General features: G+C 48.3%; 13 protein-coding genes across 13 annotated transcripts; 8 read left to right on the top strand and 5 right to left on the bottom strand.

Moving 5' to 3' along the window:
- Positions 1-86: 86 nt before the first annotated feature.
- Positions 87-2,132, top strand: N7520_005104 (SAE2 C-terminal domain-containing protein; the record flags this gene model as incomplete). Its single annotated transcript, XM_057139038.1, has 1 exon — positions 87-2,132. One exon carries the CDS (start codon positions 87-89, stop codon positions 2,130-2,132), a length of 2,046 nt encoding a protein of 681 aa, XP_056997245.1.
- Positions 2,133-2,400: 268 nt separating this feature from the next.
- On the top strand, positions 2,401-3,748 carry N7520_005103 (peroxisomal membrane protein PEX16; the record flags this gene model as incomplete). The annotated part of the gene is made up of 4 exons (XM_057139037.1): positions 2,401-2,557; positions 2,636-2,671; positions 2,733-3,570; positions 3,625-3,748. 4 exons carry the CDS (start codon positions 2,401-2,403, stop codon positions 3,746-3,748), a joined length of 1,155 nt encoding a protein of 384 aa, XP_056997244.1.
- A 186-nt stretch (positions 3,749-3,934) lies between these two features.
- On the bottom strand, positions 3,935-4,939 carry N7520_005102 (ribonuclease H2 catalytic subunit RNH201; the record flags this gene model as incomplete). The annotated part of the gene is made up of 1 exon (XM_057139036.1): positions 3,935-4,939. The coding sequence occupies one exon, from the start codon at positions 4,937-4,939 to the stop codon at positions 3,935-3,937; it is 1,005 nt and encodes a 334-aa protein (XP_056997243.1).
- A 273-nt stretch (positions 4,940-5,212) lies between these two features.
- Positions 5,213-7,330, top strand: N7520_005101 (Cupin domain protein; the record flags this gene model as incomplete). Its single annotated transcript, XM_057139035.1, has 5 exons — positions 5,213-5,271; positions 5,337-5,500; positions 5,559-6,713; positions 6,775-7,023; positions 7,080-7,330. The coding sequence occupies 5 exons, from the start codon at positions 5,213-5,215 to the stop codon at positions 7,328-7,330; spliced, it is 1,878 nt and encodes a 625-aa protein (XP_056997242.1).
- A 261-nt stretch (positions 7,331-7,591) lies between these two features.
- N7520_005100 (TBCB family protein) lies at positions 7,592-8,728 on the bottom strand (the record flags this gene model as incomplete). The annotated part of the gene is made up of 3 exons (XM_057139034.1): positions 7,592-7,833; positions 7,984-8,203; positions 8,453-8,728. The coding sequence occupies 3 exons, from the start codon at positions 8,726-8,728 to the stop codon at positions 7,592-7,594; spliced, it is 738 nt and encodes a 245-aa protein (XP_056997241.1).
- An 824-nt stretch (positions 8,729-9,552) lies between these two features.
- N7520_005099 (tRNA (carboxymethyluridine(34)-5-O)-methyltransferase) lies at positions 9,553-10,456 on the top strand (the record flags this gene model as incomplete). The annotated part of the gene is made up of 3 exons (XM_057139033.1): positions 9,553-9,639; positions 9,690-9,814; positions 9,982-10,456. 3 exons carry the CDS (start codon positions 9,553-9,555, stop codon positions 10,454-10,456), a joined length of 687 nt encoding a protein of 228 aa, XP_056997240.1.
- A 293-nt stretch (positions 10,457-10,749) lies between these two features.
- Positions 10,750-11,937, bottom strand: N7520_005098 (MYB DNA-binding domain protein; the record flags this gene model as incomplete). Its single annotated transcript, XM_057139032.1, has 2 exons — positions 10,750-11,158; positions 11,486-11,937. 2 exons carry the CDS (start codon positions 11,935-11,937, stop codon positions 10,750-10,752), a joined length of 861 nt encoding a protein of 286 aa, XP_056997239.1.
- Positions 11,938-16,230: 4,293 nt separating this feature from the next.
- Positions 16,231-17,806, top strand: N7520_005097 (ubiquitin carboxyl-terminal hydrolase; the record flags this gene model as incomplete). Its single annotated transcript, XM_057139031.1, has 2 exons — positions 16,231-16,442; positions 16,498-17,806. 2 exons carry the CDS (start codon positions 16,231-16,233, stop codon positions 17,804-17,806), a joined length of 1,521 nt encoding a protein of 506 aa, XP_056997238.1.
- A 232-nt stretch (positions 17,807-18,038) lies between these two features.
- N7520_005096 (uncharacterized protein) lies at positions 18,039-18,812 on the top strand (the record flags this gene model as incomplete). Its single annotated transcript, XM_057139030.1, has 1 exon — positions 18,039-18,812. One exon carries the CDS (start codon positions 18,039-18,041, stop codon positions 18,810-18,812), a length of 774 nt encoding a protein of 257 aa, XP_056997237.1.
- Positions 18,813-19,127: 315 nt separating this feature from the next.
- rpn8 (proteasome regulatory particle lid subunit RPN8) lies at positions 19,128-20,337 on the bottom strand (the record flags this gene model as incomplete). The annotated part of the gene is made up of 3 exons (XM_057139029.1): positions 19,128-19,724; positions 19,806-20,077; positions 20,154-20,337. The coding sequence occupies 3 exons, from the start codon at positions 20,335-20,337 to the stop codon at positions 19,128-19,130; spliced, it is 1,053 nt and encodes a 350-aa protein (XP_056997236.1).
- Positions 20,338-20,828: 491 nt separating this feature from the next.
- adk1 (adenylate kinase ADK1) lies at positions 20,829-21,802 on the top strand (the record flags this gene model as incomplete). Its single annotated transcript, XM_057139028.1, has 4 exons — positions 20,829-20,991; positions 21,053-21,105; positions 21,183-21,337; positions 21,394-21,802. The coding sequence occupies 4 exons, from the start codon at positions 20,829-20,831 to the stop codon at positions 21,800-21,802; spliced, it is 780 nt and encodes a 259-aa protein (XP_056997235.1).
- Positions 21,803-22,142: 340 nt separating this feature from the next.
- N7520_005093 (Oxidoreductase N-terminal) lies at positions 22,143-25,842 on the bottom strand (the record flags this gene model as incomplete). Its single annotated transcript, XM_057139027.1, has 8 exons — positions 22,143-22,714; positions 22,765-23,295; positions 23,691-23,718; positions 23,782-24,147; positions 24,211-24,406; positions 24,470-25,146; positions 25,199-25,621; positions 25,678-25,842. 8 exons carry the CDS (start codon positions 25,840-25,842, stop codon positions 22,143-22,145), a joined length of 2,958 nt encoding a protein of 985 aa, XP_056997234.1.
- Positions 25,843-26,549: 707 nt separating this feature from the next.
- Positions 26,550-26,987, top strand: N7520_005092 (uncharacterized protein; the record flags this gene model as incomplete). The annotated part of the gene is made up of 3 exons (XM_057139026.1): positions 26,550-26,690; positions 26,759-26,793; positions 26,852-26,987. The coding sequence occupies 3 exons, from the start codon at positions 26,550-26,552 to the stop codon at positions 26,985-26,987; spliced, it is 312 nt and encodes a 103-aa protein (XP_056997233.1).
- Positions 26,988-27,296: the final 309 nt, after the last annotated feature.

Genomic DNA, 27,296 nt, shown 5'->3' with positions numbered 1-27,296 from the left:
AATATTGCCCTGCTGGGACGCGTCGCAAACCGCGTTTCCTTCTATGGAGCTTTAGACAAGACCAAGGTACGGGTGAAATACATTCCATGGATATCTTCAAAGAGCTCCATGTCTCCATCACAAAGGCATGTGAATCTTCTTTTGAACATGCTTTCCAGGAATTACAGGCCAAACTTGCCACCCATCAAGCCGGTCTGACGTCGGCCAAGAATGACGCAGCCACTGCCAATGAGGCCCGTCAAAGAGCAGAATGCAGAACACAAGAGCTTCAACGCGAAGTGTTAGCACTCCAAGAAGAATTAAGCCACTATGCTTCCAATCCAGTCGATCTGGAACCTCCTGTGAAGTGGGTTGACCTCGAAAATGAATTTGCGCCAAACCACATTTGGCGGGCTGATATGGAGGACGTGACTCACTTACGGGAAATCCTCGAAACGAAATACAAGTCCCTCTACAATGATCTGCAGATATACTGTCAGAGCTGGGGCAGCTTGAAAGCCAAGATTTTACAGCATAAGAAGAAATTGCGCCACGTGGACAGACAACTGCAGCGGGCTGAATTTACCCTCATACTTGATGGTGCACTGGTCACGTTCCAGAGAGTGCAAAATTCAGATACTAGCTATGCCGATAAAACTGCTATATTATCCAGCTCAAGTACTGCACAAGACAGACAACAGGATCGGGGGGTGTCCAGCAGCTCAGGAAAGCCTTCCAGCTCCACTCAGAACCGAACTAGTTCAGAAGACACAACTTCTGCAGTTAAATCTGAGGAGCATAGCCAGCATCTCCCCTACCCTCCCCAGGCAGAACCGTGCCCTACGCAGTCTTCTCCCAGATGCGACCCAGAATCTTCGGAGTCGCCTTCGGATGTCCTGCACCCGCTGCCAAATTTACAAACTCGAAAGCGAAAGCGTGTCATGGCTCCTTCTCAGCGCCGCGCTCCAGGGCGCAATTCTGGTCGACCGATACTCGTGAAAAACGAGACAATGTCATCTAGCCCCTTGCAACATTCGGCTCATATCCTGGGACCGTCTCTCCCAAGCACCCAGGACCTAGATGACATTGGCGATGCTGTACTGACACCCACAAAACGAAATACCAACCGAGCAGCGCATTGGGATGACTCTGCTTTGGGGGACCTGAAGCCTGTGTCAGGCCGATTGTCTGTATTACAACCAATTGATGGCAATTCACGAACAGCAAGAATCTCCAACCCGATATTTGACAAAAGGAAGAGATCCATAGATCCACGTGCAATCTTATCAATGTCCGAAGATGGCGATACCGATGATTGTGGTGCCCATTCACACCCTTTAAGAAGCACTTCAATGCCACTCGCCGCATCATCGAAAACGAAGGCTCGCTCAAACATCGCCGAAGGTCGCCTAGAAGGTCTTCTCGAGAAAGCGTTGCCCTCTAAATCACCTCTCACGTCCTTGCGAGGCGCGTCGGGGCCCAAGATTACGCATGATTCAGAGAAAAATGCTATCCAAATGGGCGACTGTGGGCTTGCCAAATCAGTCCCTTCCCAATCACATGCACCACGAACCAACGATTCCACAAGCCAATCTGGCCTCACCGTTCATTACGACGATGAACCTTACAGATCACGCCCTCTACATCGGCTGACTCTGGATCACTTCAAAATCAACCTGGAGAGAAACGAAGGACTTGATTACGCATATGGCGCAGTTGTTCGCAAGAAAGATGATCGGAAGTGCCTCGCTGGTTGTACGCGAGCTGAATGCTGTGGAGGCCGATTTCGTGCGATGGCTCGCCTTGGTGGACTTCCTGCCAAATCGCCCTCGGAACAGCAGGAGGAAGACCAGCGAGTCTTGGAAGAGTTTGTGGGAGAAGACCGCCATCTATTAGAAGGCCTGAGTGCCCAAGCCCGCGACGATCTTCTCGTTGATGCTCGGGCCAGAGCTATAGCCAACCAATATGGAAAGCACCGTCATAACCATCAGCGTGCTCGGTCACCCCCTGGCTTCTGGCGAACTGATATGCCGTCGACACAAGAACTCGAATCTGACCGAGAAGCTGCACAAAGACTAGAGCGAGAGAAGGTAGAGGAGCGATACCGCGAGGCGATGCGGCCCGGGGGTTTGTGGACCTGGGCAGATGAGTGAACTAACATGTACTTATAAATATTATCTATCTGGGACTATTGTAAATCTCATCAAGATGTTTGATCTATGATATCCTGAATGTCATAAGTTGCCCAACATGGTACTGCTAGTAATGCATAATGTATGTAGTAACTTAAGGTATACTCCCGTTCGTTGCCGCAAACAAGCTGGACCTCGGTCCAGCTTGTCTTGGCGGCCCGTGACCCGCCCTCAACCTCTCACCCACTTCTCCCTCGCGACTGCGCCATGAGCGGCTGCATCGAGTTGGATGATGGAAACCGTTCGGAACATCCAGAATCCTATCCCAGCCACGATGCTACAGCCATCAAAATGGCTGTCACTCTACGAAGACTTTGTGACTAAGAATGCCAGCTCTGTTGGCCAGGTTGAGTCCGCCTTGAGGTCACTAACCTATATCATTCCAGGTAGGCGAAAGAACACCGAGGTTCTTCTAAGATCCTTTTCGAATTTTTCGCTAATCATTTTCTGTCTTCCATTTATAGGTCGATATCGTGAATCTGAAGTCGCTTCGGAGTGTGGTAAGTTCAAGTACCTGCAGCTGCAGGCATGCATGGGGGACTAACTGACAATGCGATACAGTACATTCGGGCGTGCAGCTTTTATCATTATACCATGATTCTCTCGTCTCGCGGGTAGTCTCCCGACTACCTGCTACCGTTCCACGACCGCCACCGACTCCTCATACTCGCTACACCAAGTACTGGACCTCGCGTTCATCACTATATCGCCGTGTAGCTCTTGCGCTTCAGATGCTTCAATACACAGAGCTTTTATGGGAAATGTCAGCGCGGCGGCGTGGTCAGAAGACTCGTTGGCGCATTGTTGTCTTCATCGAATTTGCCAAAGCAATTTGCCGCCTGCTACTCCTTCGATTGACCAATTCTCGGCCGCTGGTGAGCCCACCGTTGCCCGAACGTGAAGTTGACCCACGGCCAACGGACGACAACGAGGAAAGTGACTGGAACGGCATGGATACTCCTATCAGTGACCGATCTTCAGATCTGAGCTGGACCATGCCTCGTACAGGGTTATCCCTTCCATCCCTCCCAGATGTCAACGACGTGTCCAACTATCTTATCTCAAAAGTACTCACCGCAGATGACATCAAACCTGCCAAGACCTTACTGCACCGGGTTACTGGTCAAGGCCAGCTAGCGGAGGTCCTCTATATTCTACGACCTGTTGTGTATGCATTGGCGATGCAGCGGTGGAGCGGCGACAAGCGGAGCTGGCGCCCGTGGCTGATAGGATTTGGTATGGAATATGGTTGTCGTCAGCTTGCTAAACGAGACTTCCGTGAGCGAGTCGCCGGTGGACTCCGGGGACTCACGGGTCTCGAGCGAGAGGAGTTGAAAAAGCGAGGATGGTCGATGGGCTGGTGGTTGATGCGAGGCGCATTCTATGAGAATATCACCAAGTATGAATACCATCCTCATATTTTACTTGTTATCATCAGACTAACATGCCGCAGATCATGGTTGCGCAGTTTAACCAACAAGATGAAGGGGAAGCCACTGCTCGACTTGGTGGGTAGTGTGGTGGAAGACTACGAATACCTGTGGGACAACTACTACTTCTCGACTGCCACCCTATGATTGCTCTGTTCTGCACAGATTTCTCTTCTTCCATGATACCCGGCTTATTTTGACATTTCTTCTCCATGACGTTGTGCCTTCACAACACTTCTTTGTTCTTTGATTGAAACGTATCCCCATAAGGGGTGGGGGTATCATCGATTGTTTTAATAGCTTCATTATGTCTAATTCACTTGTTCCCTTCCGTCATATGATTTCTGCTTGTCTGCTCCCATACCAATCCCGTAGCCCATCTTGGCCAGAGCTCTTTGTGGGTCCAGACGTCAACAGGAACTCGAGTCGGCCATTTCCTTCCTCGTCTTCCTCGGGCCAGTCCACTCGTGCTCCACCCTTCACATCCAGCATTTCTTTAGCTGTACCCCAGCTGAATCGACACTCGTTACCCCAGCCGAAGACAGGGTCCATGTTTCGTCGGAGCCAGCCGACACACTTCGAATCGGAGGGATAGCCACTGCCCCATCCCTCTGGGGCATCCGACGCACTATCGCCAGACTGCTGGGCACTCAGCACAGCCTGGTATAGCACCTCAAGCGCGACATCACGTGTCACTTTCGCGGCCACACTGGCCGCACTTACACATGGGTACAAGGAGTCCGCTTTCTTGGCCACAGTGATCTTCAAAGATGGGAAAATCCGTTCCAGCTTCTGCTGGTATGTCGCTGGATTTCCAATGGTATCGATGTATACTTCTTGTACGTTGACCGAGCGATCCTGCACTACCCCTCGAATGATCTCAATTGTAGCGTCCATCGCTTGTGCGTTCAGATTGTAGACGGCGGAACTTGGCTTCAACATGCCCGAGGATATGTCACGGGCCGACAACACTTTGATCGCATAGCCACATGATTCGAATAGATCGGTGCCCGGGGTGTTGAGTACTCGCATTAGGTTGGCGCGCACGCCGGGTGTGAGAACTTTACTGTCGTCGAAACTGTGGTTTTGGGCCAGAAGGGAGTGGTGCAGATCGATTGGCAAGTAGAAAGCACCATAGACCATTGGGCCGAGAACAGGACCACGACCAGCCTCGTCTACACCAAGTACACATGGTGTGTTTTCTGCTGATGTATGGGTTGTGATAGCTGCCGGACAAGGAGTATAATAGGCGTAGGATTCACCTGAGAGGAGACGAGCCGAATTCACACTGGGAGGAATAAAAAATAAATCTTCCTGACTTGAATTGGTTTCCTTCATAGTGTCACGATATTGATCAAGGAAAATTGAAAGAATCAAAAAAAAGAGATGAAGCGTGTAAAGGGTACAAAAATCATGGACAACGGCAACGCGTCGACCGCTCGGGTTTAGCGGCACGCGTCGCTTTCCCCCAAATTCCGCATTCCCTCCTTCCCCTCCGTGAATCTTACCTAGAATACCGGCCAGTTACTAAGGGGGTGAAAAACCCAAATATTTGATCGCGAACCGGCGCAAAATCCTTCATCTGTTCATATTCCCCAAATTCTGTCAAAAATGGCTCGTGGGGCCAAGGCCCGCGAGTATGACTACTCCGCAGTAGGAACTCAAGGAAGGTGAGTGGCGCATGATTTTTACCGTTGGAACTCCTACAGCTGGCTAAACAATGTGATCCATTCAGACGTACCGGTATTACCTTGAAAGAAGGCAAACGTGACGAACATGGCATGGAAGAAGTGGACGGCCTTTTTTCATCTCCTGAGAAATCACCTGTAAAGGTGAATGGCTTTGACGATAGGGACACCGAGGACTCGATTGGCTCCGATGGGATGTCCATTGATGAAGGTACGACGTTCTTAACTTGAACATATCCACAGAGAATTCTGACGAGATTGGATCTTAGGCAACGCGCCTGGTCCCATGGACTTCCTCAATGCCACCAACGCTTCGCGAACTGCCGTATTGCCTCCACCCGGTCGTTCCCCTGCAAAGGGCCCTTCCACCCGCAGATCACCGGTTTTGCGCTCAACACCAGATGACGAGGACATATTATCGCCGAGCCCTTCATATGGTAAAGGCTTGACTAAGACCCCCAGTTCGCGACAGGAGGCCTCTCCATTGACTACTCGATCAGTAAACGCGGGTGTCTCCAAGCAGAGAAATAATGCCCAGAAGGCCACAAAAGCGCAATTAGTGGCAGCTGAGTCCCCTGTTCTGCATGACTTTTCAGACGGCGAGGGTGATGAAAATGCCAATTCGTTTCTCCCCGAAGACAATGACTTTGAAGACAGCTACGAGGCTGGGAATGAGACTGTGATTCCGGACGAGGACATTGTCGAACCTGCTGTGCAAGAGCAGAGTGATATCGAAAATGACTCGCCTCCATCCGCAGAAGACTTGCGCCCGGCGTCGAAGAAATCCACAACAACCGCCAAACAGACAAGAAAAGCCCCCGCAGCGAAGGCGTCAAGGCCAGAAAAGAGCGAAACAAAGACCGGACGGCGAGGCCGACCTCCGAAAAACCCACGTCCTCTCGATGAGGAGCCGGCGGATGCCAGGCCAGCTAAGAAGCAAAAGACTCCAAACAGTCAGCCTCAAGCGACCCGTGAACCTTTGGATCCCGAACTGCATAAAGTTGTTGAAAATTATACCCAACGTTCAGGCCCTTTGAAGGGCCGCAGCTTATACATTCTCAAGAGAGAGAATCCCACAGACCAGAGCGCTACACATACTCGCTCGGGGCGCACATCGATCCGTCCTTTGGCGTATTGGCGCAATGAAAGATGTGTCTACGGGGATGGAGAGACTGAAGAGGGCCACCGCTTCCCACTATCCACCATCAAGGAAATTGTTCGCACTGAAGAGCTTGAGCCAGAGCGGTTGAAGAAAGGCAAACGTGCCGGTCGAAAGTCAAAATCCAAAAAGCAAGCAGAGGAGTCTTCAGATGATGAAGATGAGCATCTCGATGTCTGGGAGAAAGAAAGTGGTGTTCTCCATGGTTTTATCCCCAGATGGGATCCTAAGTCTCAAACCAGCACCAAGGAGGAAGACGTCATTGGTAAGTGCAGGTCTTTATTTTGCCATGATTTGTTTTGCTTTTGCTAAATCCCATCTTGCAGATATTGCGTATGCTCCTTCTGGTATCGAGACAAGAGAGGTCAAGGATTCCACATTCCGGTTTGCAAAGCTGTTGAGCTCTTCTTTCATCGGATCAGGGGTGGTAGAACTTCCACCAGAGGGTGTGAAGAGACCCAAGAACTCAAAGAAGATGCACATGGTTTTTTATGTCTGCCATGGACGAGTGCAAGTGGATATCTCCGGAGTACAGTTCAGCGCTGGCAAGGGATGCGTGTTCCAGGTACCGCGTGGTAAGTCTAATATCTCATAGCAATATGCGATTTCAACTAACGTCAGCCTACTATAGGAAATTACTATAGCTTCCAAAACGCCCATGCTAAAGAAGCTCGGCTATTCTTCACACAAGGCTGTGTTCCGGCGGAGGATGAAACAGCCTCATCCAAATCCAGAAATGCTGTTCAGGAAAGCGAATTCGAGGGTGAGCCTGGGCCTGGGCCTGAGGCCGAAGATGAAGGTGAAGCGGAAGTCGATACTGAACCTACACCGGTTACCAAAAAGGTCCGCGGTCGTCCCAAGGGCAAGCAAAAGGCGAAGTAAATATTGCCTTGACGATCTGTATCCGTTTTGTATTCTTCGTTTCTGATTACTTTCCATGTCACGGCGGTGTTGATAATGTGCCACGATACCACATGCCTCAAGCGTTCAATTGTCTTATTATTCTTTAACCGAGATGTTGGTTCTATCACTTTAATCTATTGGGCGCTAAATCGGTGTCGAGGTGGAGGGGGAGTAGGAATTGGCAGTCGCATCTTCTTTACAAATACTCATGTTTATCTCCCAAATAGTCATGAAATCCGATTAGATTTCCTCCATCAGGTCATCCAAGTCATCATCCAGCCCCAGGGGAGGAAAGTCCCCGACCTCCAGCTTGTCCGGCTTCACGAATGCACCTCGCTTCTCAAGGCATTCGAAATAACGTTGCCCATTGACGCTGCCATCATTCTTCCCCGTCGGCTCATCCAGCTCAACACCTACCCAGATTGGCTGCAGCTCTACGGGAAGCTCCCCTTCCTTTTCGAGTTCGCGGCCAGGCCCAGACACTGGAATCGATGGCACAGGCCCAACAAACCGAATGGTTCCCCGTCTGATATGGGGGGAGAGGATGGTAGAATAATCACTCGTTTAGACACCGCAATGCCTATGGTTGAATGGTGAGATCGACATCAAATCATTTTCTGAAAGACACGTACCTCGAGAGACTATCTCGGTCTTGTCCTTTGCTACTTGGTGACGAAGGGACTCTTCAGGTGAAAGAGCATTGGGATCAAAGCGACCTAGCTTCAGATTCTTCTTCCACGCCAAGACAGAGTTTGGAAGAGACTCATATGTCTCCGTGGGGAGTTCGTATTTCTCCACGGATGAAAGGTCGGTAAAGTTGGGCCTCATCGCTTGTGGGCGTGAATCGTGGACCTGTGAATGTATTTTTAGCAATCAAATTTCAAAAAGGAAACCCTGTATGGTTCTTCTGCCTCTCTTGTCGGTCTGATCAAAGAAACCATCGTAAGAGCATACCAAAAATTCTGATCAACGCCAAACTCCAGATAAAAAATAGGTTGACAAGGTATACTCTCAGGATAAGACTGATTATATAAATTTCCCAGTACAAGAGAGACAAGCTCATGCAAAGAGACTCGGTAAGATAAAGAAATCAAGACTTACCACTATCTCTGTTCCTTTGACCAGCCCCCAATCTCCAATAGCCCGGTCATCATCATCCGCCCATTGATCAGACCGACCAGGTACCTTTACAAGCAGGCGCTGGCTGCCCGGTGGAACACCAGTCATGGTCTCCAACTTCCCCTTGAGCTGCATCACCGTCCACGTGGGGGTGACACGGCGTTCAGTGACGAAGCGAGGCTCTGAATCAGCAGTCCGTGAAAAGGCAGCATTGGTAATAAGAACGGAGATATCCGCTGGGGTAGGCTGAAATGCCATCTTGACTGCAGATTACCCCTTGGGTTTTTGATGCTTTGATGTGGGTTCTGTTGGGAGATGTTAGAGCCGGCGATTGTATCAACAATGAGGGGTGGTAGGTAATAAGAAGCAATGAAAAAGCTCAAAAGATTGGTACCCCTGGACAGCAAGAAGGTAAGGACTTGATGGCACCAAATAAACCCTCGAAGGCATTTTTGATATTGAGCAAATTCATCACGACCAGCAGTCTCTTCGTCTTCGGAGGGGGGGGGGGGGGGGGCAGGGATAGGGATTCAAGATGAAATACAGCTAACATATACCATTGGCAGGGAAAACATTCATAGCAGATGGCAGTGTACTGACCGTTTGGACCGAAGCGAGTGATGCTGAACACAATGCACGAATCACGATCCATGGGCCCTGGAGCCAGAGCTTAGTCATCAGAGGCATCTTTCCGAGTTATATCAGCCCATCAGTGAGCATCTACGCTGATGAGGAAACTAGAGGGATTGGAAATTGAGCAGAACCCCGATTAAGCTATCATGGAATAGGCGAACGGGTTTTAGTTGAAATTTGGTTGTCACGAGAATCACAGATCTGGTCCTACACTACAATCCGGAGAAAATCGACAAAGAATTCTCGGAGAGTTTGGAGTGAAAGCTAAACGGGTATTAATACCTATTTCTCTGTTATCCATCTCTACGACCGATAGTCATTACTTCTATGTTCTCTATTAGTAAAATTGAATCTCAGATTTGAAACATTAAAATCCCCAAACCACGTGATGTCGAACTGGAATCGAAATCACCAAAACTCAGTCAAACTGACAAGAACAACCCGCAACCATGTCTCACGCTGAGGAGTACGAGCAACAGAACGTGCACGAGGTCTATCAAAATATTGCTCAGCATTTCTCTGCCACACGTTATAAGGTACAGTTGTCCATATGGTCCATCGGGCTTGCCACTTACCTCATCCGTAGCCATGGCCTATTGTGGAACAATTCTTGCAAAATCTCACACCTGGATCTGTTGGTCTTGATGTGGGCTGTGGAAATGGCAAGAATTTAATGGTCAATCGCAATGTGTTCATTATTGCTTCAGATCGGTAAGTCTACAAAAATACGGAGGAATATCTGATTCTTGTTTTTGAATATGGATTTTTCGTTATTTGGTTATTTGGTTATCTGGTTATTGGGTTATCTGATTATTATCATAATCTTCCCCTTCTTTGCTGAACATTCCTGACCTGATTCTTTGAATTAATTGAAACAGATCGGAAAATCTGGCCCGGATTGCTCTTCAACATCAACCACATTCGGCCGTCGTGGCCGATATTCTCCAACTCCCGCACCGGGATGGGTACTTTGACTTTGCAATGTGTATTGCTGTCGTACATCATCTGTCCACCCCGGAGCGGCGAGTGCAAGCTGTTGCCGAAATTCTTCGAACCGTGAAACGCGGCTCGGATACGCAACCAGGTGGTACTGTCCTGATTTATGCTTGGGCCCTGGAGCAGAAGAATAGCCGCCGTGGTTGGGACAAAGGGGACCAGCAGGATGTCATGGTTCCTTGGGTTCGGAAGAATCCATCCGCACCGGAAGAGACCCAGACGTTCAACCGCTATTATCATCTGTTTGAAGAAGGTGAATTGGAGCGAGATATCGAGAGTGCTGGTGGTCATGTGGTGACGTCGGGATATGAGAAGGACAATTGGTGGGCCATCGCTACACCCAAGGTCAATCCATGATAAGCGGTTTGTATTCCGAGATCCAGCCTCGATATAATCCGCCATAAATCAGAGGAGAATGCCCTCCAATAAAGCATAAAAACATCTCCTCAAAGAAAAGAAAAAGAGAAAAAAAAGAAAATTGGACAGCAAAAGAGAAAACGCGCAAAAGTTCTGCAGAGGGATGACGGAAAGAAACGCGAAAATCTCTATTCAAAATCACGACCTCCCACAAATCACGGTGTACCTTCAGCCGGCGCTATGCAAGTCGTATCAGAAACAAAGGAAAACCGTAGGTGGATCGTCATCACATCTTAGGGCAAAGTTCGTGGGGGCATTCCCATATGCGGGCCCATCATTCCGGGTGGGGGAATGCCCATATCAGGTCGGCCATAGTACTCTCGGGTTTGGGGAGCTGGTGGTGCAGGTGCATATGCAGGAACCCCGGCAGTAAGTTCTTCGAGGGATGGCAATTGAGGGGCCATGCCTGGGTGGCCTGGGATGGCGCGGGAGATGGAACTCTTCCGTGGTCGTGCCAGAGAGGTGCTAGCTCGACGAGTTCTGGTGGCGGGGGGATCGATCGCATGACTTGATAAGGAAAAGGGCACCACGCCAGCGCGGCGGGCCATCTCCTGTTCCCCCAGTTGCCAGTGCATGGCCTCTGCGGCACGCCATGGGATAGCCATTTCCTCGGCCACCTTTGACCACATCTCTGCTTTGAATCTATTTGAGGATTTTGTTAGCCAAAAAAATGGTTCTCCCGTTGCTGTTATTGCTCTTCTTGCTCTTCTTGCTCTTCTTGCTCTTCTTGCTCTTCTTGCTCTTCTTGCTCTTCTTGCTCTTCTTGCTCTTCTTGCTCTTCTTGCTCTTCTTGCTCTTCTTGCTCTTCTTGCTCTTCTTGCTCTTCTTGCTCTTCTTGCTCTTCTTGCTCTTCTTGCTCTTCTTGCTCTTCTTGCTCTTCTTGCTCTTCTTGCTCTTCTTGCTCTTCTTGCTCTTCTTGCTGTTCTTGCTCTCCGATCTTGGTTTGGTTGGGTGGTTGAGTTCGCCTACCTTTCATATAAACGAGCCAGCTTGTTCTTCTTATCCTCATCCCACTCACTGCGACGCTCCAGGTAGTTTTGATAGTGAAGACGGCAGCTGATCGCACTGCGACCTGGCAACCGTTTGCTGATATCCTCCCATTTCATACCACTACCTCTCAGCTCAATAATCAAGGCATCCTCCTCGGGTGACCACTTCGACTGCTTCTTGGCGGGAGATTCTGCTGTATGAGCTGGCTGTAGGCGCTTAGGAGCGCCAGTTGGACCGGTCTTGGTCAACGGCGGTGGCACAGCCATCGGCGGACCAGTCAAGTAGGACGTTCCAGGCAAGGGACCAGACATCCTAGGTGGATAGAGAGGGGCAGGGTTGCCCGAGGTTTCTTCCTCATCTTGGGGCTTGAGTAGCAGTGAGATATCCACTTTGGCGGGCGGCAAGATAGGCCGGTTTTGTAACGCAATCATAAGCGCGATGGGGGGTGGCGTCTTGTGAGTTTCTTTTCTCAAAAGTTGAACTGGTCGTTTTTGGGTTTTTTTTTTGCCTTTCCTTGCTCCGTATAACAGATATAAAAAGCCACAAACCACCACAAACCACCAAACAAATACCTTTTCCCACGGATCAAGGAAGTGACCAGAAGGGGGGGTTTGAGATGCAGTTTGGGAAGGAGGGGGGGTAAGAGAAAGGAAAAACTGATGTCTCTCTCCAAATGAAATTCGCGGATGATCAGTTCAGGAACCAAGGACTTGGGGATCAAATGCTCCGTTGAATCTTCAAAGCCAAACACAGTTTGGGTCTTGTGCAACGAATGGTGAGGTCAGAGGAGCTGTTTCTCTTTTAGAGGGCAGAAATGGCGGGACCAGGTACCGTGGATGAGATTCGTTCCAGGAACCGAGATAGAAAGTAAAGTAGAAAGCAAAAAAGCCAAGAGTAAGTAAAGTAAGAGAAGTAGAGTAAGTAGAAAAGTCAAGTCAAAAAGTTTAAGAAAGATTATAGAAGATTTTAGGTTAGAGAGTCCAGAACGCTGGATGAAACGAACATTGGTATAGTATTGTAAGGGTAAAAAGAGGATCATAATTTAATATTTTTATTTGGTATTTTTATTCGGTTTTAGTTGGGTTATTTTGGTTTAATTTAATTTAATCAAATCAGATCTAAATGTATTTCCTTTACATTTGGATTTTAATTGATTTTCTCCAATAAAATATAAGAAAGCTTCTGTTATAAAATATACATATATATATATATATATATATTATAAAAAAAAAATTAAAAAAAAAGAGGTAATCAGAAGAATAAAAACAAAATGCAAAGAACGAGGGGAAATAGAAAATAGGAAAGAGGAAACAGGAAATAGGGAAAAACGAGAGAGAGAGAGAGGAGACCCGCATTCATCCTTAAGTGAAATGAGAGAATGCGTAACAACACTTTAAACCCAAAGTTAACCAGTCAGAAAAGTACTTTTAGCCCAGACACTAATGCCATGCCGTTGTGACTAAAATATGTCTGGACCCAGATCGGACTCAACGGCTTTCTGCTCCACAACCATCACGAGGGGTATTAAACCAATTATGCTCAATCTGGGGGTGTTCTTGTCCCACTTATGGTTTTTGCAGCCTCAGTGTAACCAGTCGGGGATTTTTCTATCTTAGGGCTTATTTTGAGGGGTCAAGGGCTTTTTAAGGGCTTTTTTAAGGGCTTGAAGGGGCTTGAGGTCGGGACCTTTGGCTTATTTTCCCTTTCTCCCCTCTCTTTTTCTCATTTCTCTCTTTCTCTCTTTCCCCTCTTTGCCCTATATATAAAAAGCTCAGAGCTCGTTAATCTTAATCTGTTTTTTCTCTCTGAGTATCCACTCATTGGTTCCTGGTTATCCCTTTCTCAAACTGTTCCCATGGATTCATCTCAAGCCAATTTGGTCTTCCCCTGGGTTGTGAAGAGCTCCGACCTCGGTAACGATCTGTCAAACCATGAAAAAAAAACTGGGTTCTTCCAGAAATTCCCGTACCCAATTCAAAAAGCGGGAATGTGGTGTAAAAAAGTGCCATCGTTCGCATACATAATGTCACACTTTTGGGATCAGACCTATGTGAAATTGGCCTGCTCCATGGGCCTAGAATCCAGATTTGTTTGTATTAAAGTAGCTGGGGCCCGATCGCATGAAGGACCGGATCGGCGGCATTTCTCTATACATATGTTTCCAACCAGCGAGCTAAGGTCTCAGATTTGCTTTAATTTACTCTCCTAATTTAAAGGAAGTTAACACTTTGAACGACGGGGCTAAAAGGGGGCGTAACGGAGTACGGACACAAGTTCTCAGATTAAGGGACTGGTGGGTCGGAACATCCATCTCCCCTTTATCTCCCGTTACCACTACCCAAGGTACGTACATAACAAAAAAATTTACAGGCAACGGGCAAACTGCAGGTAAAGTTGCTTTAATTCTCCGTGATTGGACGCAATGTAACGCAGCTGGCACGGAGCCCCAAGTGGCAAAGCCAACCTAATGCAGCCCAATCCTACTGGGAAAACCAACTTGCAAAGTGGCGGTGGAGTGTCAAATGCAGGTTCTGCTCGAACATGAGTTCCCTCTATACTGTAGCCTGGATCATCCGAAACACCACGGATCGGCATTGCAACTTGTCAACTGGATATGATATCTGTCCCACTTCCAAGAGTCCAGAGCTCTGAATCAATAGTCAATACGGCGAGTCACTGGAGACTTTCATGGCATGACTAGGAAAATTAAACTGGGGCAACGGTCGGAGTGGCTCGTCGGAGTGGCTCCTCGGAGTCTCAGTTGAACCCGAAGCGAAGATGATCCATGCCGATCCCCATGGTAGGAGGGGTGATGATGACGGAGGTATAGGAGAGGGGAAGCTTTTCCATATCCAAACGTCTTTTGAACCGTTCAAGCCAACCATCTCCACTGGGTGGAGACTTGTAGTCAACGTTCGATCATCGCGACTATGACTTAAGTGGAAGTGACCGAAAGAGCTGGTGGCGCAGGATATGCTCTATTTCGTGATCACCTGAAATGTCCGACACATCCACTCGAGACCCAGGTCATCTCCCTTCGGCTTTTCAATTTCCCTGTTTGAATTGGGGGCTTTTAATTTATGGGTTTCTGTCACTGGGACTTTCGGAAGGCCCGAGAACGACGGGGGGAGTTCCACCTTGTGATGGCAGAGCTGAATGAGTGGCGCCCAACCGTTTGGATGGGGCAGTGCGCGCGCAACGGTGGATCTTCAGTAGACGCGAGGAACGCCGTTCAATAAGAACGAAAAGAAGACAAACATAAATATAAACATAAACATAAATAAACAAAAAGCCGAAAGTGCCCGAGAGGGTGACAAAACCCGAACCTTTGTTATTGGGGAAAAGAACCTGGTTCCGTCAAGTTAGATAGATCGCATGGGAAATGGAAAGCAAGGCTGGGAAAGAGATCGACCTGCTCGGCCTTGAGACTCGGCCGGATCTCAAGGTCAATGATCAAATGTAAACCAATCATCATCATCATTGATTGAGTGCTTTTCGTCAGGTTGCGCTCCACCCCGGAGCCTGAAACACGCTTAGTCTTGTGGAGATATGGTGGGTTCCCATGGGGAGATGAAAGAAGTAAAAAGTAATTTTAGGGTAGGAACCAGTTCCTGCGGTAATTACAAGTTGATTACAGGCTGGTTACAGTTTAATATTGAGTATTTGGGGGTTATTTGGAGTATTTTCAGTGCTTTGTATTTTGTATTTCTCTATGATGTATTTTGGGTATGGTATTATGTATTAACCATGTATTTTTGGGTACCGATGAAGTATCAACAGGGATGATCCTTATGACACTGGACACCTCATATGGTCGAGACTATGCAATTAAAGGAACCATTCAAATATTGGGCTTCATGTTCTAGGCCTCCAGTGATTTTGGACATCTGGACCATTGCGGAGTCTGTTTTCTCGGATGATAACCACGGTTCGGTATATTCAACCTCCCCACTATGAAATTGCAAAATGAATTATGAAACTCGACAGTCGATTATCTAAATACATGAGTTCATTCATGTTTATTCGATTTTCCTGCAACATTTGACATTTGACATTTTCTTTCTTGGTTAGTAGGACTTGACTTCTTTGTCACATATCGAACTCGACATCCATCTCTTTGATGCGGTCGAATGACCTCCAAAGACCAGAGGGAAAAGAAAGAAAAACTTGAAAAGAAAGAGATATCTCGTTCTAAATATGGTTGTGCTGTCCACGGGAAAGAATAGTTCCTGGCAACGGTTGGATCTCTTTTGTTCCTGCCCTAAAGAAGCAAAGCTAGAAAGAACGGTCAAAATAGATTGGGAAATAGACTCTCTTTCACTTCATCTTCCAAGATTCTTTCATGGATTGGCTGCGTGCAAGACATAAATTCAACATGGTCGAACGGTAGAAGTCAGTATTTCCAATGCTTTTACCAAGTCCAGGCTGACCCTGATTACTTCTATATTCTATATTGTATATATTCAACCAGTACGATGCCTATCCCAAGAGTAAGTGAGCCAATCTTTGAATGTAGAGGAGAATACTGATTCTGGTAGTGGCTTGGCAATCCCTTCTGGCCGACAGGGCTAGCGGCGGCGAGTCACGTTGGCTTCAAAAATAAAGGCCAGGACTGTTACAAGATTGTCACCATGCAGATACTTTTGCACTTTCCAGCATTTTTGAACTGGCTTGCTTATTATAGACAACAACATCTCGGACTCCAGAAGATATGCAATGTAACAATGAAGGGCGTTCCATGCAAACTATGCCTGATTCATCTCCTGGCTACCAACTACTGGGGTATTGATAACAGGGGAGACCTTAACCAGGATTTCAAGAATCTGAAAGACCTTATCCATGCGACATGGAAGCCTGAAACACAGGGACAGCAGGATGTGGCAGAGTACTGGCCGGAATTTCATAGGCAGATGAAGGACCAGACGATGTCTATGCTGTAAGTTGGCTCTGGCCTGGGTTTGCAAAAAATGGAACTGATCAGTCTCCCACAGGCAAAAGGACTTAGTCGATCTCTTCCGGCTCCGCACTGTCATTCGCAGATCCTGTCAGGGTCGGCACGCTTGTGAGGGAGAGTGGATACCTAACGAGCATGATATGATGCACCTTCCCTTCCCCGACCCAGAGGACGACGGCAAGGGACCAAAGTCCCGATTGGCAGACGCTATTTCAGATTATCTTTTTTCTGAGAAGCAGGTGCCTACTAAGTGCGACACATGCCACAATGACCGAATTGACGCCGAATATTTTACTCAACCTCCCGAGTGCCTTATAGTGCACCTCAATCGAATTAAGATGGATAAGAAAGGGGCACCCTGCAAGGTCACCGACGCAATCGAGATGTTACCTTATTTCGAGCTCAGTGCTTCATGCCTTGACCCACGTAGTAACGTTGATAAGGATTACCGCGTTCAGTATGAGCTGGTTTCCGTGATCATGCATCACGGTACGACTCCTGTTGAAGGCCATTACTATATCTTTGCCAAAGGACCAGGCAACAAGTGGGCAAATTTCGATGATCTGCAAGTCACTCGTTCCGATAAATTTGATGACTGGTCGAAAATGGCCCTCAACAAACGTCGCGCCTATATCTTTGGCTACCGTCGAATAGACGTCAAGCCGGGCACGGAGAAAATCACCTACAGGGAAACCTCGTCAACCGATGAACGAGTGGGGGCGATTGAGATTGAAAGGATAAATGAGGGCACCCAAACCAAAGGCATTGAGGAAGTAAAGAAAGGGCACCATTCCACAATGAAACTGAAGTTTACCTCCGCTGATGGACCCATGGCTATGGAAGCCAGTGTCACTACCAGCGAACCAATGGCGGGGATTGAATTCCCGGAAAAGCAAGGTCTGTTGGAATTGACCTGGGTTGACGATGATGAGAATATTATCAAGGATCTCAACATACAGGGTGTGCTGAAGAATGTCGTTGGCCGGAAAGCCAAAAAGAAGGCCGCGAAGGCTTCGAAATTTAAGGAGGAATTCGATATTGAAAAGCCCAAATCAACCAAGTCTACCAATTCAGCCGAGGCGGTCAAGTCTGTCAAGTCGGACCGTTCTGGCAGTGGATCGAACAAGTCAACCAAGTCCAAGAAGAGTCTACCTAAGCCTGCTAAGGGTTCTAAACCCATAGGTATTGAGAAGAAACGAGGCCTTAAGGGCGCGTTGGATGCAGCCAAAGGGATGCTATCACCCAAACGTGTATTAGGACGTCAGAGGGATGATGGTAAGGGAGAGAAGATGGAAAAGGAGAAGGAGAAAGCAAAGAGAAAGGTAGAGAAGAAGACAAAGAAGTGATTTGATGTTTTCTGTATTTTGATTTATTTTGATTGTTACAGTCACTTTTTCTTTTTGCCTGATTATATTAAAGTGTTGTCTATAGTAAGGATTTTCTGCTATCGTTTTGAATTTGTTGGTTGAATATATATTTCGCGTTTTACTGATCTTATCATATAAATTTGGTTCTTTCCCTCAGTACAATCTACCACCAACATTTGAATGTTCGTCTCTGACAGGACGCTGGAGTTCAATGGAGTCCCTTCAGCATATCACACCCACTGCAGACTTTGTGGATAATCTGATCCAGCAGTTGGCTGAATTCCAATCGCTTACTCAAAAACTTGACCCGCCAAGGACGCAATCGGGACAGGAGAGGGAACGACAGAACCCACTCTCGGGACTTTCGGCATCACAGCTGACAAGAGTAAAGCCACTGATGCTTACATTACATTGTTTATTCCCCAATGACCTGCTCCCAGCCCTTGATATCCTGGATCGCAGGCTCGTGCAGCGCTTGGTGCGCGAGGACAAAACGGGAGCAGTGCCTGAACACGACCACGAATTGGCCGAACACCAGGATATGGAGCAAACAGAAACATCATACAGTAGACCTGATTCCCCGGAAGATATCTTCTTCGTTATCTCTGCCTCTACTGCCCCTCCACCGGGTGCTCCATCTAGATTCCTCACGCAGGAACAGATAAAAGGCTACGAGGTCCGCTTGCGTGCGTGGGCTTGTACCTGTCCTACCTTCACCCTATCGGCATTTCGCGACATTCAACCTAGAATAGATGTCTCCGCAGGGACTTCTGGCACGGTGCTGCGAGATCATGGACCTGGCTGCTATCCATTTGGTGGGACTCTCACCTGTGTCACAGACAGGGGTTCACCCCCGGTTTGCAAGCATATTTTAGCTTGTATTCTGTTTGCTCGATGTCCTGGGCTATTTGGGGTTAGCGGAGATGGCAGGCACCCGGTTGCTATTGAAGAATTGGCGGGCTGGTGCGCTGGTTGGGGAGGATGAGTGGCCAGTCCGCTGATGTACTTGCACAAAATTCTGCACAGGGAGTACATGTTGATCTCGAGCCCCCTGAATATCAGTTTCTGGAAAAAAGAAAAGAAAACAAAAAAAACTTCGTCTATCAGTGCAATAATCAGATGGACCGGTGCTGATCAGTGCCCCACGCCGAAGCGAACATTGAGAACTACTCTGCAACTGAAGTACGGGAAAGAGTCATATCCTTGGATTATCCGTATTATACACTGCTGAGCAGTTCTAAGCGGTCATATCATATCGACGGGCATTGAATTCTCCAATCTAAGACAGGTGAGGAGCATTTTAGCTCTTCTTCTTGCTCTTGTCGGAGCTGTCCTGTTCCTCCTTCTGGTCGCCATTGGTCGATCCATTGACCTTCTTGGCATCCTTATCACCCTTGCCTTCTTGCTCCCGCTTCGAGTCTGTCTCCTCCTGTTGCTGCCTGTTTTGAATCTTGTTCTCGATCAGGTCGTGGAATGCAGTGATAGCACGGATTAAGCTGCTGATGTAAATGGCCATGAGCTGGTCGTTAGTCTTCACACTCATAGCCCGAGCAAGCTCGCTGTTCTCAATCTGTGTCTCCTGGCCGCTGATTCCTGGTGTCTGGGCTGGGGTCGACAGGTTGGGAAGAAGGTTGAAGACGTCCTGGAGGTTTCCCAGGATGGCGTGGTTCACTGGGAGCTCGTGGTCGAGGACTTTCTGAAGATATTGTCCGATATCGCGTAGTCGCAGGTGCAACCCTTGCAATGACTGCAGCTGTGAGGTGATTCGTGTAGAGAGTGTGCCGACTGCGACATCTCTGATATCCCGGAGAAGGTGTTCCACGCCAATTTCTTCCGCTTCTTCGGCCTCGATTATCGATGGGGTATGCACAAAGGTCTTTGAGGTTGTGGTACCATCCTGTTATGGTGGAAAATACATCGGTTAGCTCCATGTCGACTGTATAGGAATATGTGGGTTAAAATCAACAAAGCAACGTACATCCTTGATCTCATCAACAGCAAAGTAAGCATCTGTAGGAACGCCAACTTCCTTGGGCTGAACATCTACAATGACCAACAAGGGATTGGGGGTGTATTTCTTGAAGAGTTCATTGATTTCAAGATCTGAGGCGCGTAGCTTGGGGCCAGAGTGGTACCAGCCGACAAGCTTCTCACGGGCATTGATCTTCTTGAACATATCTCTCATCGACTCGACGAAATTGTGGTCTAGGAACCAGACAGATGGGTCCTTCTCATCTTCCTCGAATGGTACTAGATGTGGTGGCCATGGTCAGCTCTCCGAACACCATGGATCTGATCATCACATTGGAAGCTTCGATATACATACCTGCGAAACTGTTGGATACCCGCACTTTGTTGCCGATGTTTTCACCCAGCAGTACACCAACTACACGCTTCCGAGTACCCTTGGCTGTCCGTCCGTAGTGATCGGCGACAGAGAGCAAGACTAACGGGGCAACCGTGACGCTGCGGTTGACGAGGGATAAGGTGTCCGCCGTGGTGGCAGGCATGATGGGAAGTGGATCCGACGAGGAAATGCGATAGGGGAAAAATCTAAAGAGAAGTTTTAAAAAGAGTGAGATAGCCGGATGGAATGGTACGAAGGTGGGAATGGGGAACTCGTAGCAGGGCGATGATGCTCTGTGAGAGAGAGAGAGAGCTTCGGTGTTTGCGCCACTGCGGCTGGTGGTCTTAGGTAAGCCAAAGGCTGGTGTTTGTAGCTTTTTCTTCTATGAAGGTCAATAGATTTGGTGAAGGTGGACTGAAAATGTCTTTAGGTACAATATACATATAAAAGATAGAGATCATAATAAACCATCATGAGCTGCAATTGAGAATTGAGTCTTCAATATACTATGTACTGTTAAGAGCTACGTACCGTTGCCAGCCTCCGAACCTCGGGCGCTAAGTCTTAATTCCTTTCCGTTTCCCCGACCCTTCCGTTTCCAACCACGAACACACCTTTCATCCTTAGATTTCTCCTCTCCTCTCCTCAGTCACAATGGCTCCCATTACCGACGAGACCATTTCCGGTCTGAAGGACACCATCAGCAAGCTCGAGTCCAAGGTTGTGGAGCTTGAGCAGCGTCTGGTCAATGGCGGCGAGAAGCCCAAGTCGTTGACCGAGCAGATGCGCATCATCCTGATGGGACCCCCTGGTGCTGGTAGGTGAAATATACTTCAGGTGATTAGAAAATTCATCGTATGTTTATTAATGTGTCGCAGGCAAGGGCACCCAGGCCCCCAACCTCAAGGAGAAGTACTGCGCATGCCACCTGGTACGTCGTCGCGATAATTCTCTCCTCCGACTACAACGGGAATTCACAATGTATTCTAACGATTGCTACCAAAATAGGCCACCGGAGACATGCTGCGGTCACAGGTCGCGAAGAAGACCGAGCTCGGAAAGGAAGCCAAGAAGATCATGGACCAGGGTGGTCTTGTCAGTGATGAGATCATGATCGGCATGATCAAGAGCGAGTTGGAGAACAACGCTGAGTGCAAGAACGGGTAAGATTATGGTAAAATATCCACTCATTTCCGGCTGACTGACACACAATGGACAGTTTCATCTTGGACGGTTTCCCTCGCACTGTCGCTCAGGCCGAGCGCTTGGATGATATGCTTGCGGACCGTAAGCAGAAGCTGCAGCACGCTGTTGAGCTTCAGATTGACGACAGCCTACTTGTGGCCCGTATCACTGGCCGCCTGGTCCACCCTGCCTCCGGTCGCTCCTACCACAAGATCTTCAATCCCCCCAAGGCCGATATGAAGGACGACGTCACTGGCGAGCCCTTGATCCAGCGCTCCGATGACAACGCTGAGACCCTGACCAAGCGTCTTGCCACCTACCACGCCCAGACCTCCCCCGTCTGCGAATACTACAAGAAGACCGGCATCTGGCGCGGTATTGATGCCAGCCAGGAGCCTGGTCAGGTCTGGAAGAGCATCTTGGGTGTTTTCAACAAGAACTAAGCGAGTTGTTCTTGATTTGGGAGGAAGGGTCAAAAGTAATTCCAGCCCAAAAAGGTAAGAGGTTTGTCGGTCTAGCTCTGACGCTCACCGGTTTTCTTTTGTTTGGCCTCGGTCTGGGGAGTATGTAAGCTTGAACTGACATAATGTTTAGCATATAGACGAATAATCTGTCTCGTATGGCTCTGTATAGTATGTGTACTTTGGTACCCAATACATTTTTTTATCATTCCATTTATTTGCATTGTTAGACGAGTAGATGAAAGATGAATGAGAATGATAAATCTTTGATCAATAACTATTTGATAGTGAATACTAGCTAGCATGTACATAATGTGATCCTTTATAGCTGCAGTGGGTACTTGGTCGACTCAATTGACTCAGGATACTTCAACCCACCCTGTCTGCGCACCTCATCCATTACCTCCATGATCACAAGGCTCTCTTCCCATGGCATACCATCGCTCTCCAGCTTAACATCTCTCAAGCAACGGGCAACCTCATCGGCCTCCCAGTACATGCCACGACCCTGAGCCGGAAACGAGCATTCGACATCACGGATCTCTCCGAGACCCTTCTTTGGGATAACCCGATACCGAGTAGGCCGGAAGGGAGGTCCGAATACTTGAATCTCACCCTTGTCACCCTGAATGCGGATTGGGGGACCGGAGGTACCCTTCTCATCTGGATCATTGGCGACACGCATACTAGTCATGGCCACGCCCTGTGAGTGCTTGACATGGGGACCATTGCTTGGTGTAGAAGTAGGGAAGTTGAGCAGAACAGTGGTGGATTCATCCGACCCTGTCAGATGATAGGGTATAATCTGCGAAGTAACAGTAGGTGCCTTTCTTTGGTCTCGGGGAAGAGTGTGGTAGAGGGCTTGGAAGACCCAGGTGAGAGAGTAAATGCCCACTTCAAACCAAGTTAGTCAATAGTCGTAGTCAAAGGAGCAAAACACCCACAGTCCAATAGCACACCACCTGCCAGATCCAGGTTCACCATACGGTTCTTAGGACCCCATTTATTCTCAGGGTCATCGCTAAAACTGGTATCGGCGATAACTCGGTAAACCTCACCAATAGCTCCCTGTTGGATCAGCTGACGTACTTGAATACTCAATGGGAAATAGCGAGTCCAGACAGCTTCCATAAGGAAGAGGTTCTTCTTGCGAGCTGTTTCACACAGGATCTTGGCTTGAGCCGCATTGACTGTAAAAGCTTTCTCACACAGCACGTGCTTGCCGGCCTCGAGAGCCAACATGGCATTCTGATAGTGATGAGAGTGGGGTGTGGCAATGTATATGACGTCCACGCTGGGGTCAGAGACGAGCTCCTCGTAAGATGCGTATGCTGCACAAGGTCCTGGAATTCCAACGTCCACGATGAACTGGTCGGCCCTTTCCTTAGAAGATGAAGAAGCGACAGCGGCAACTTGGTGGGCAATATCGGAGGCATCGCGAGTCGCAGGGTCCTGGAGAAGGTCAAGGGCGAACGCTACATTGAAAATGATTAGCTGATAAGTTGTTTTCTTGGTGAAGCCTATAGAATATCCTACTTTTTGCGATTCCGCCCGTGGCTGTAGATTTATAGCTTATATTAGCATTTGTGCATCTCGCTTCATTTGGATCTGAGGAAGCTTCGGGGAGGTCCATACCCATAATTCCCCATCGTGTTAGGTGCGCCATTATCAAAGTGACTCGATGATTGAGTAAAAGATTGTATGTTTAGGAGAAAGAAAGGAAAGAGTGAGAGATATATGGGGGTTTCATTCCGGTGGGGAATAATCACAACGGAGATACACCGAGCGGGGCAACAAAGCAACGTCATGATGCTACAATATGTGAATGTAAATATTTATATGAAATTGGTTTATGACTCCATCTTAATACGAACATTAGACCCCGGTGATTCGACGCCCTATAGAGAATTAGTGATCTAGATGCGAGATCAGGGAAACGAGATAAAAGACTTAAAACGCACCTCGGCTTTACGCTTGCCAAGCACTGAGTCGGGGGTGGCTGTTCGAGCTTGAGGTGTGAAGCTGCGTGGAGCTGGGCCATCCTTGGTGACTTCATCGTAGCAGGTTGCATGATAGACTCGACCATTGACAGCGACGGCGTCCTGCCAGATCCAGTCTTGCACCTCTTCGGACCAAGTCGATTCGAACTTCTCCTGACAGATGGGACAAGGGGTGTTGCGCAGCACGGCATCGTTGGGGGCACGAATCCACTTCTTCGGCGGGCCTTTCTTGGTGTCGTTACTATCGGCACCTGCAGTCCCTTCGGCAGTGGCCTCGGCATCTTCTGTGCTTTGGTCGTCGTCGGCCTCACGAGACTGAATCCAGTCCTGTTGTTTCCGGTCAGTCTGACATGTCGCAAAAACCAAATCGAATCATCGAAGTCTACATACCCCCTCATCGACATACCAGCTACGAGTCTGAGCTCGTTTGGTAGCCTCAACCATGCGCTGGTTGGTCTTGAAGTGCCAGTCCAAATGCCGGGCTTTCTTTTCTCGGCCCTCTGCAGTGGCCGGGAAACGGCGGCCACAGGTTCCGCACCGATTCGATTTCGCATCGTAAAGAGAAACGATGAGCGCCATTCGAGGACTATTTTATCATAAATGAGTACCGCAACATAGGTAAACAGCCGATCTTAGTGTCAACACTTACATCTTCATGGAAGCAGTGTTCATGGGAACTGTGGATGATGAGCCGACTGGGGTAGTCGACTGAGGAGTTGCAACCGGAGGCGTGGTTCGCAGTTGACCGGGAATGAAGAATGGCAGAGATCCCGGGGGAGGTGGTCCCCCGGATCCCATTGTTGGCGGGGCCGATGCAGGAGGCAAAAGCCCTCGTAACCGGAGAGCGGTAATAATGGGATTCTCGGCTGGTTGTGGGGTATTGCTAACAGGGATCTGAGGCATTGTAGGCATAAGGTTGGCGATTTGGGGAGGAGGGGTGGGTTGTTGGCTCACAGCAGTCGCTTTGAGGAGCTCTGCGATGGTTTCGGAATTTAGCATCTGCGGGAATGGCTGGGATGCAAGTTGGGTTGGTGGTGTCGACGCTGGAGGAGCCGGGGCTTGTAATGAAGGATTGGGAGCCTGAATAGGTGCTGGCTGTTGGATTTTAAAAGCGGAAAGTTGATTTCGAACGAGTTTCCGCTCCTCGGGAGAAAGCTGCTGCCGCTGCATGATGCCCTGGAGATCAAGCAGTGCTTTAAGACGCTGCTGAGTTGTAGGATTAAAAGGACTGTTCGCAAAGTCGTTTCGTGCTGAGGCGATCAAGGCTTCCAGGTCCCGGTTCAGAGCTACCGAGTCCACATCTTGACGTTGTCCTTGAGGTGGTGTCTAATACAACTGCATCAGTATGAGTAAGGAATGGCCGCCAGAAAATACCTACAGCGGTTCTTGCCATGCCTCCATGATTAGCATAAGCCTGGTTTTGTCGAGACATGCCCGGTGGAGTAGGGCTATTGGTCCAGCCCGTTGGCGTTACGCTACCACGGCCGCGGTTGATCTCCGGTTGACCTCTTAACCGTTGTGAGTCCAGAAATGCAGTGCGGGCCTTGATCAGAGCATTTTCGATATCGCGGGTGATCTGGGGCGGAAAGACCGGGCGTGTATCCAACGAGCCAGCGGCCGGCTCCTTCCATGTCTTGAGCATTTCGTCCAGCTTGCGGCGAGTCTGCGAATCGACGAGAGTGTACGCATTTATAAATGTCTGAAACATCTTCCGACCCAGGAAGAGAGTGTAGGGGCTTCCAACATTCTTCACAATGGAATCAACTACATAGAGAGCGGGCAATTTTTGCGGCGGTGGGATCTACTGGACGGTCAGGGAATCCGAACTACATCTTTGACAGGGGGAAGAAGACCTACAGATCGAATATGATCCTCCAGTACCTTGGAGATAGCCTCCGCATGTTCCGTATTCTCTTTGGCGATGACGGTCAGATTGCTGATCTGAAACCGATCATTGGTGATGAGATCCTCCAAGGAGCTTTTGTAGTCCTCTGCTACCTCATCTGAGACCGAGGTTGACATGGTGAATGGGTGGGGTAGTGAGGAGGACGAAGCGGAGGAAAAGCTGGAGAAGAATAAGAATGTTAGTTTGCAAATGAAGCACCAACGGTTCTTTGATATGCTGTTTCGTCTTGCTTCAAGCTGTCTTTGTTTTTTTCTGCCCTTTGTTTTCCTCCTCTTTTGGTTCTCCAATCCTCTTCCTCAATTTTGGTTTTTCCCTTGCTTTTGGATTTCTTTGGGCTTGTAATGGGCCAGGTGTCACTATCAACAGAATTTGTCCTTCCTAGACCGGGTGATCCACGAAGTGAAATTGCCGGGACCAACACGAGATGGAGAGAAAAGTCGGAACTTGTAAAATGCTTCTAGCTATCTTGCAGACTTGAATCAACAACAGATACTCCAAATCTAGACCTTTTCCCGTGACTTGATTTCCTTGTCAAAAAGATCAATCGATAGGAGATGCAACGCCGATGGGCAAGGATAAAGATCAACCACAGAAGAAACCACCCAAGTCCAACAAGTTTATTAGAATAGAAAAGATGGAATGCAACGCTGAGAAGGGGGGAAAGTGGAGGTTGTGAGGAGAAGGACAAAAAGGGATTCGACCGAAGGTTTGGTTCGCCGGTGGTCATGTGACTTTAACATGACGCATTTCCCCTTCACTTCTAAATCCATTTGTACTCGATTTCAACCATTGTTTGCCGCGTAACCATTTCAACTAAACTAACATGAAGCTCCTTTTTGTCGCCTTCATGGCTCTGCTCCCTTTGGCGCTGGCCGCTAAGTCACTCAAGTCCGTTATCATCACCTTCCCAAAGGGAACACCTTCAAGTGTCATTACGAATGCAAAGGATTCAGTGGTAGCCTCGGTAAGCTGTCATCTTATATTCCGGCATATACATGGCGAAAACTAACCCTGCCGATCTTGGATTTACAGGGTGGCATTATCACTCACGAATATACCTTGATCAAGTATGCTTACATCCATTTCATCTTTCATCTCGTCTTGTCTCTAACATAGTCTTTCCAGTGGGTTCGCCGCAGAGGCTCCTGTAAATGCCCTCCAGACTCTCTCCACGGAGTCTACCGAATATAAACCGGTGATCGAGGAGGACAAGGTGGTATCCGCGAACGGAGAATTTGTGGGTCAGGAGCATGAGTTCTAAACTTCCAATCCTCTCGGGATTGGATGGAATTCTTTGAGCATCAGGTGGCACTTCAACAAGATATGATGAACGTTGGTTGAGGGCCATAACAACCCATGATACTATTCAGGAAATTCCCAGGCGCAGTCATTTATTTATATTTGTGGTTTCGCGGTTAATATTGATCTAATGGATTTGGTGTATTTGGTGTCCTCGGAGTATTTCTCTATCATGCTTGCAAGTCATTGATTGAGGGGAAGCTCGGTGTTGAATTGATTTTATAATATTACTGGTCTTTATTTATTTTTATGATAGAATGTATTTGATTGT

The sequence above is a fragment of the Penicillium odoratum genome (genome assembly GCF_028828045.1).
Source record: "Penicillium odoratum strain IBT 22623 chromosome Unknown utg000004l_segment0_segment0, whole genome shotgun sequence".
NCBI lineage: Eukaryota > Fungi > Ascomycota > Eurotiomycetes > Eurotiales > Aspergillaceae > Penicillium > Penicillium odoratum.
Note: the sequence above shows the minus strand (reverse complement) of the source record. Positions and strands in the feature narration are given on the sequence as shown.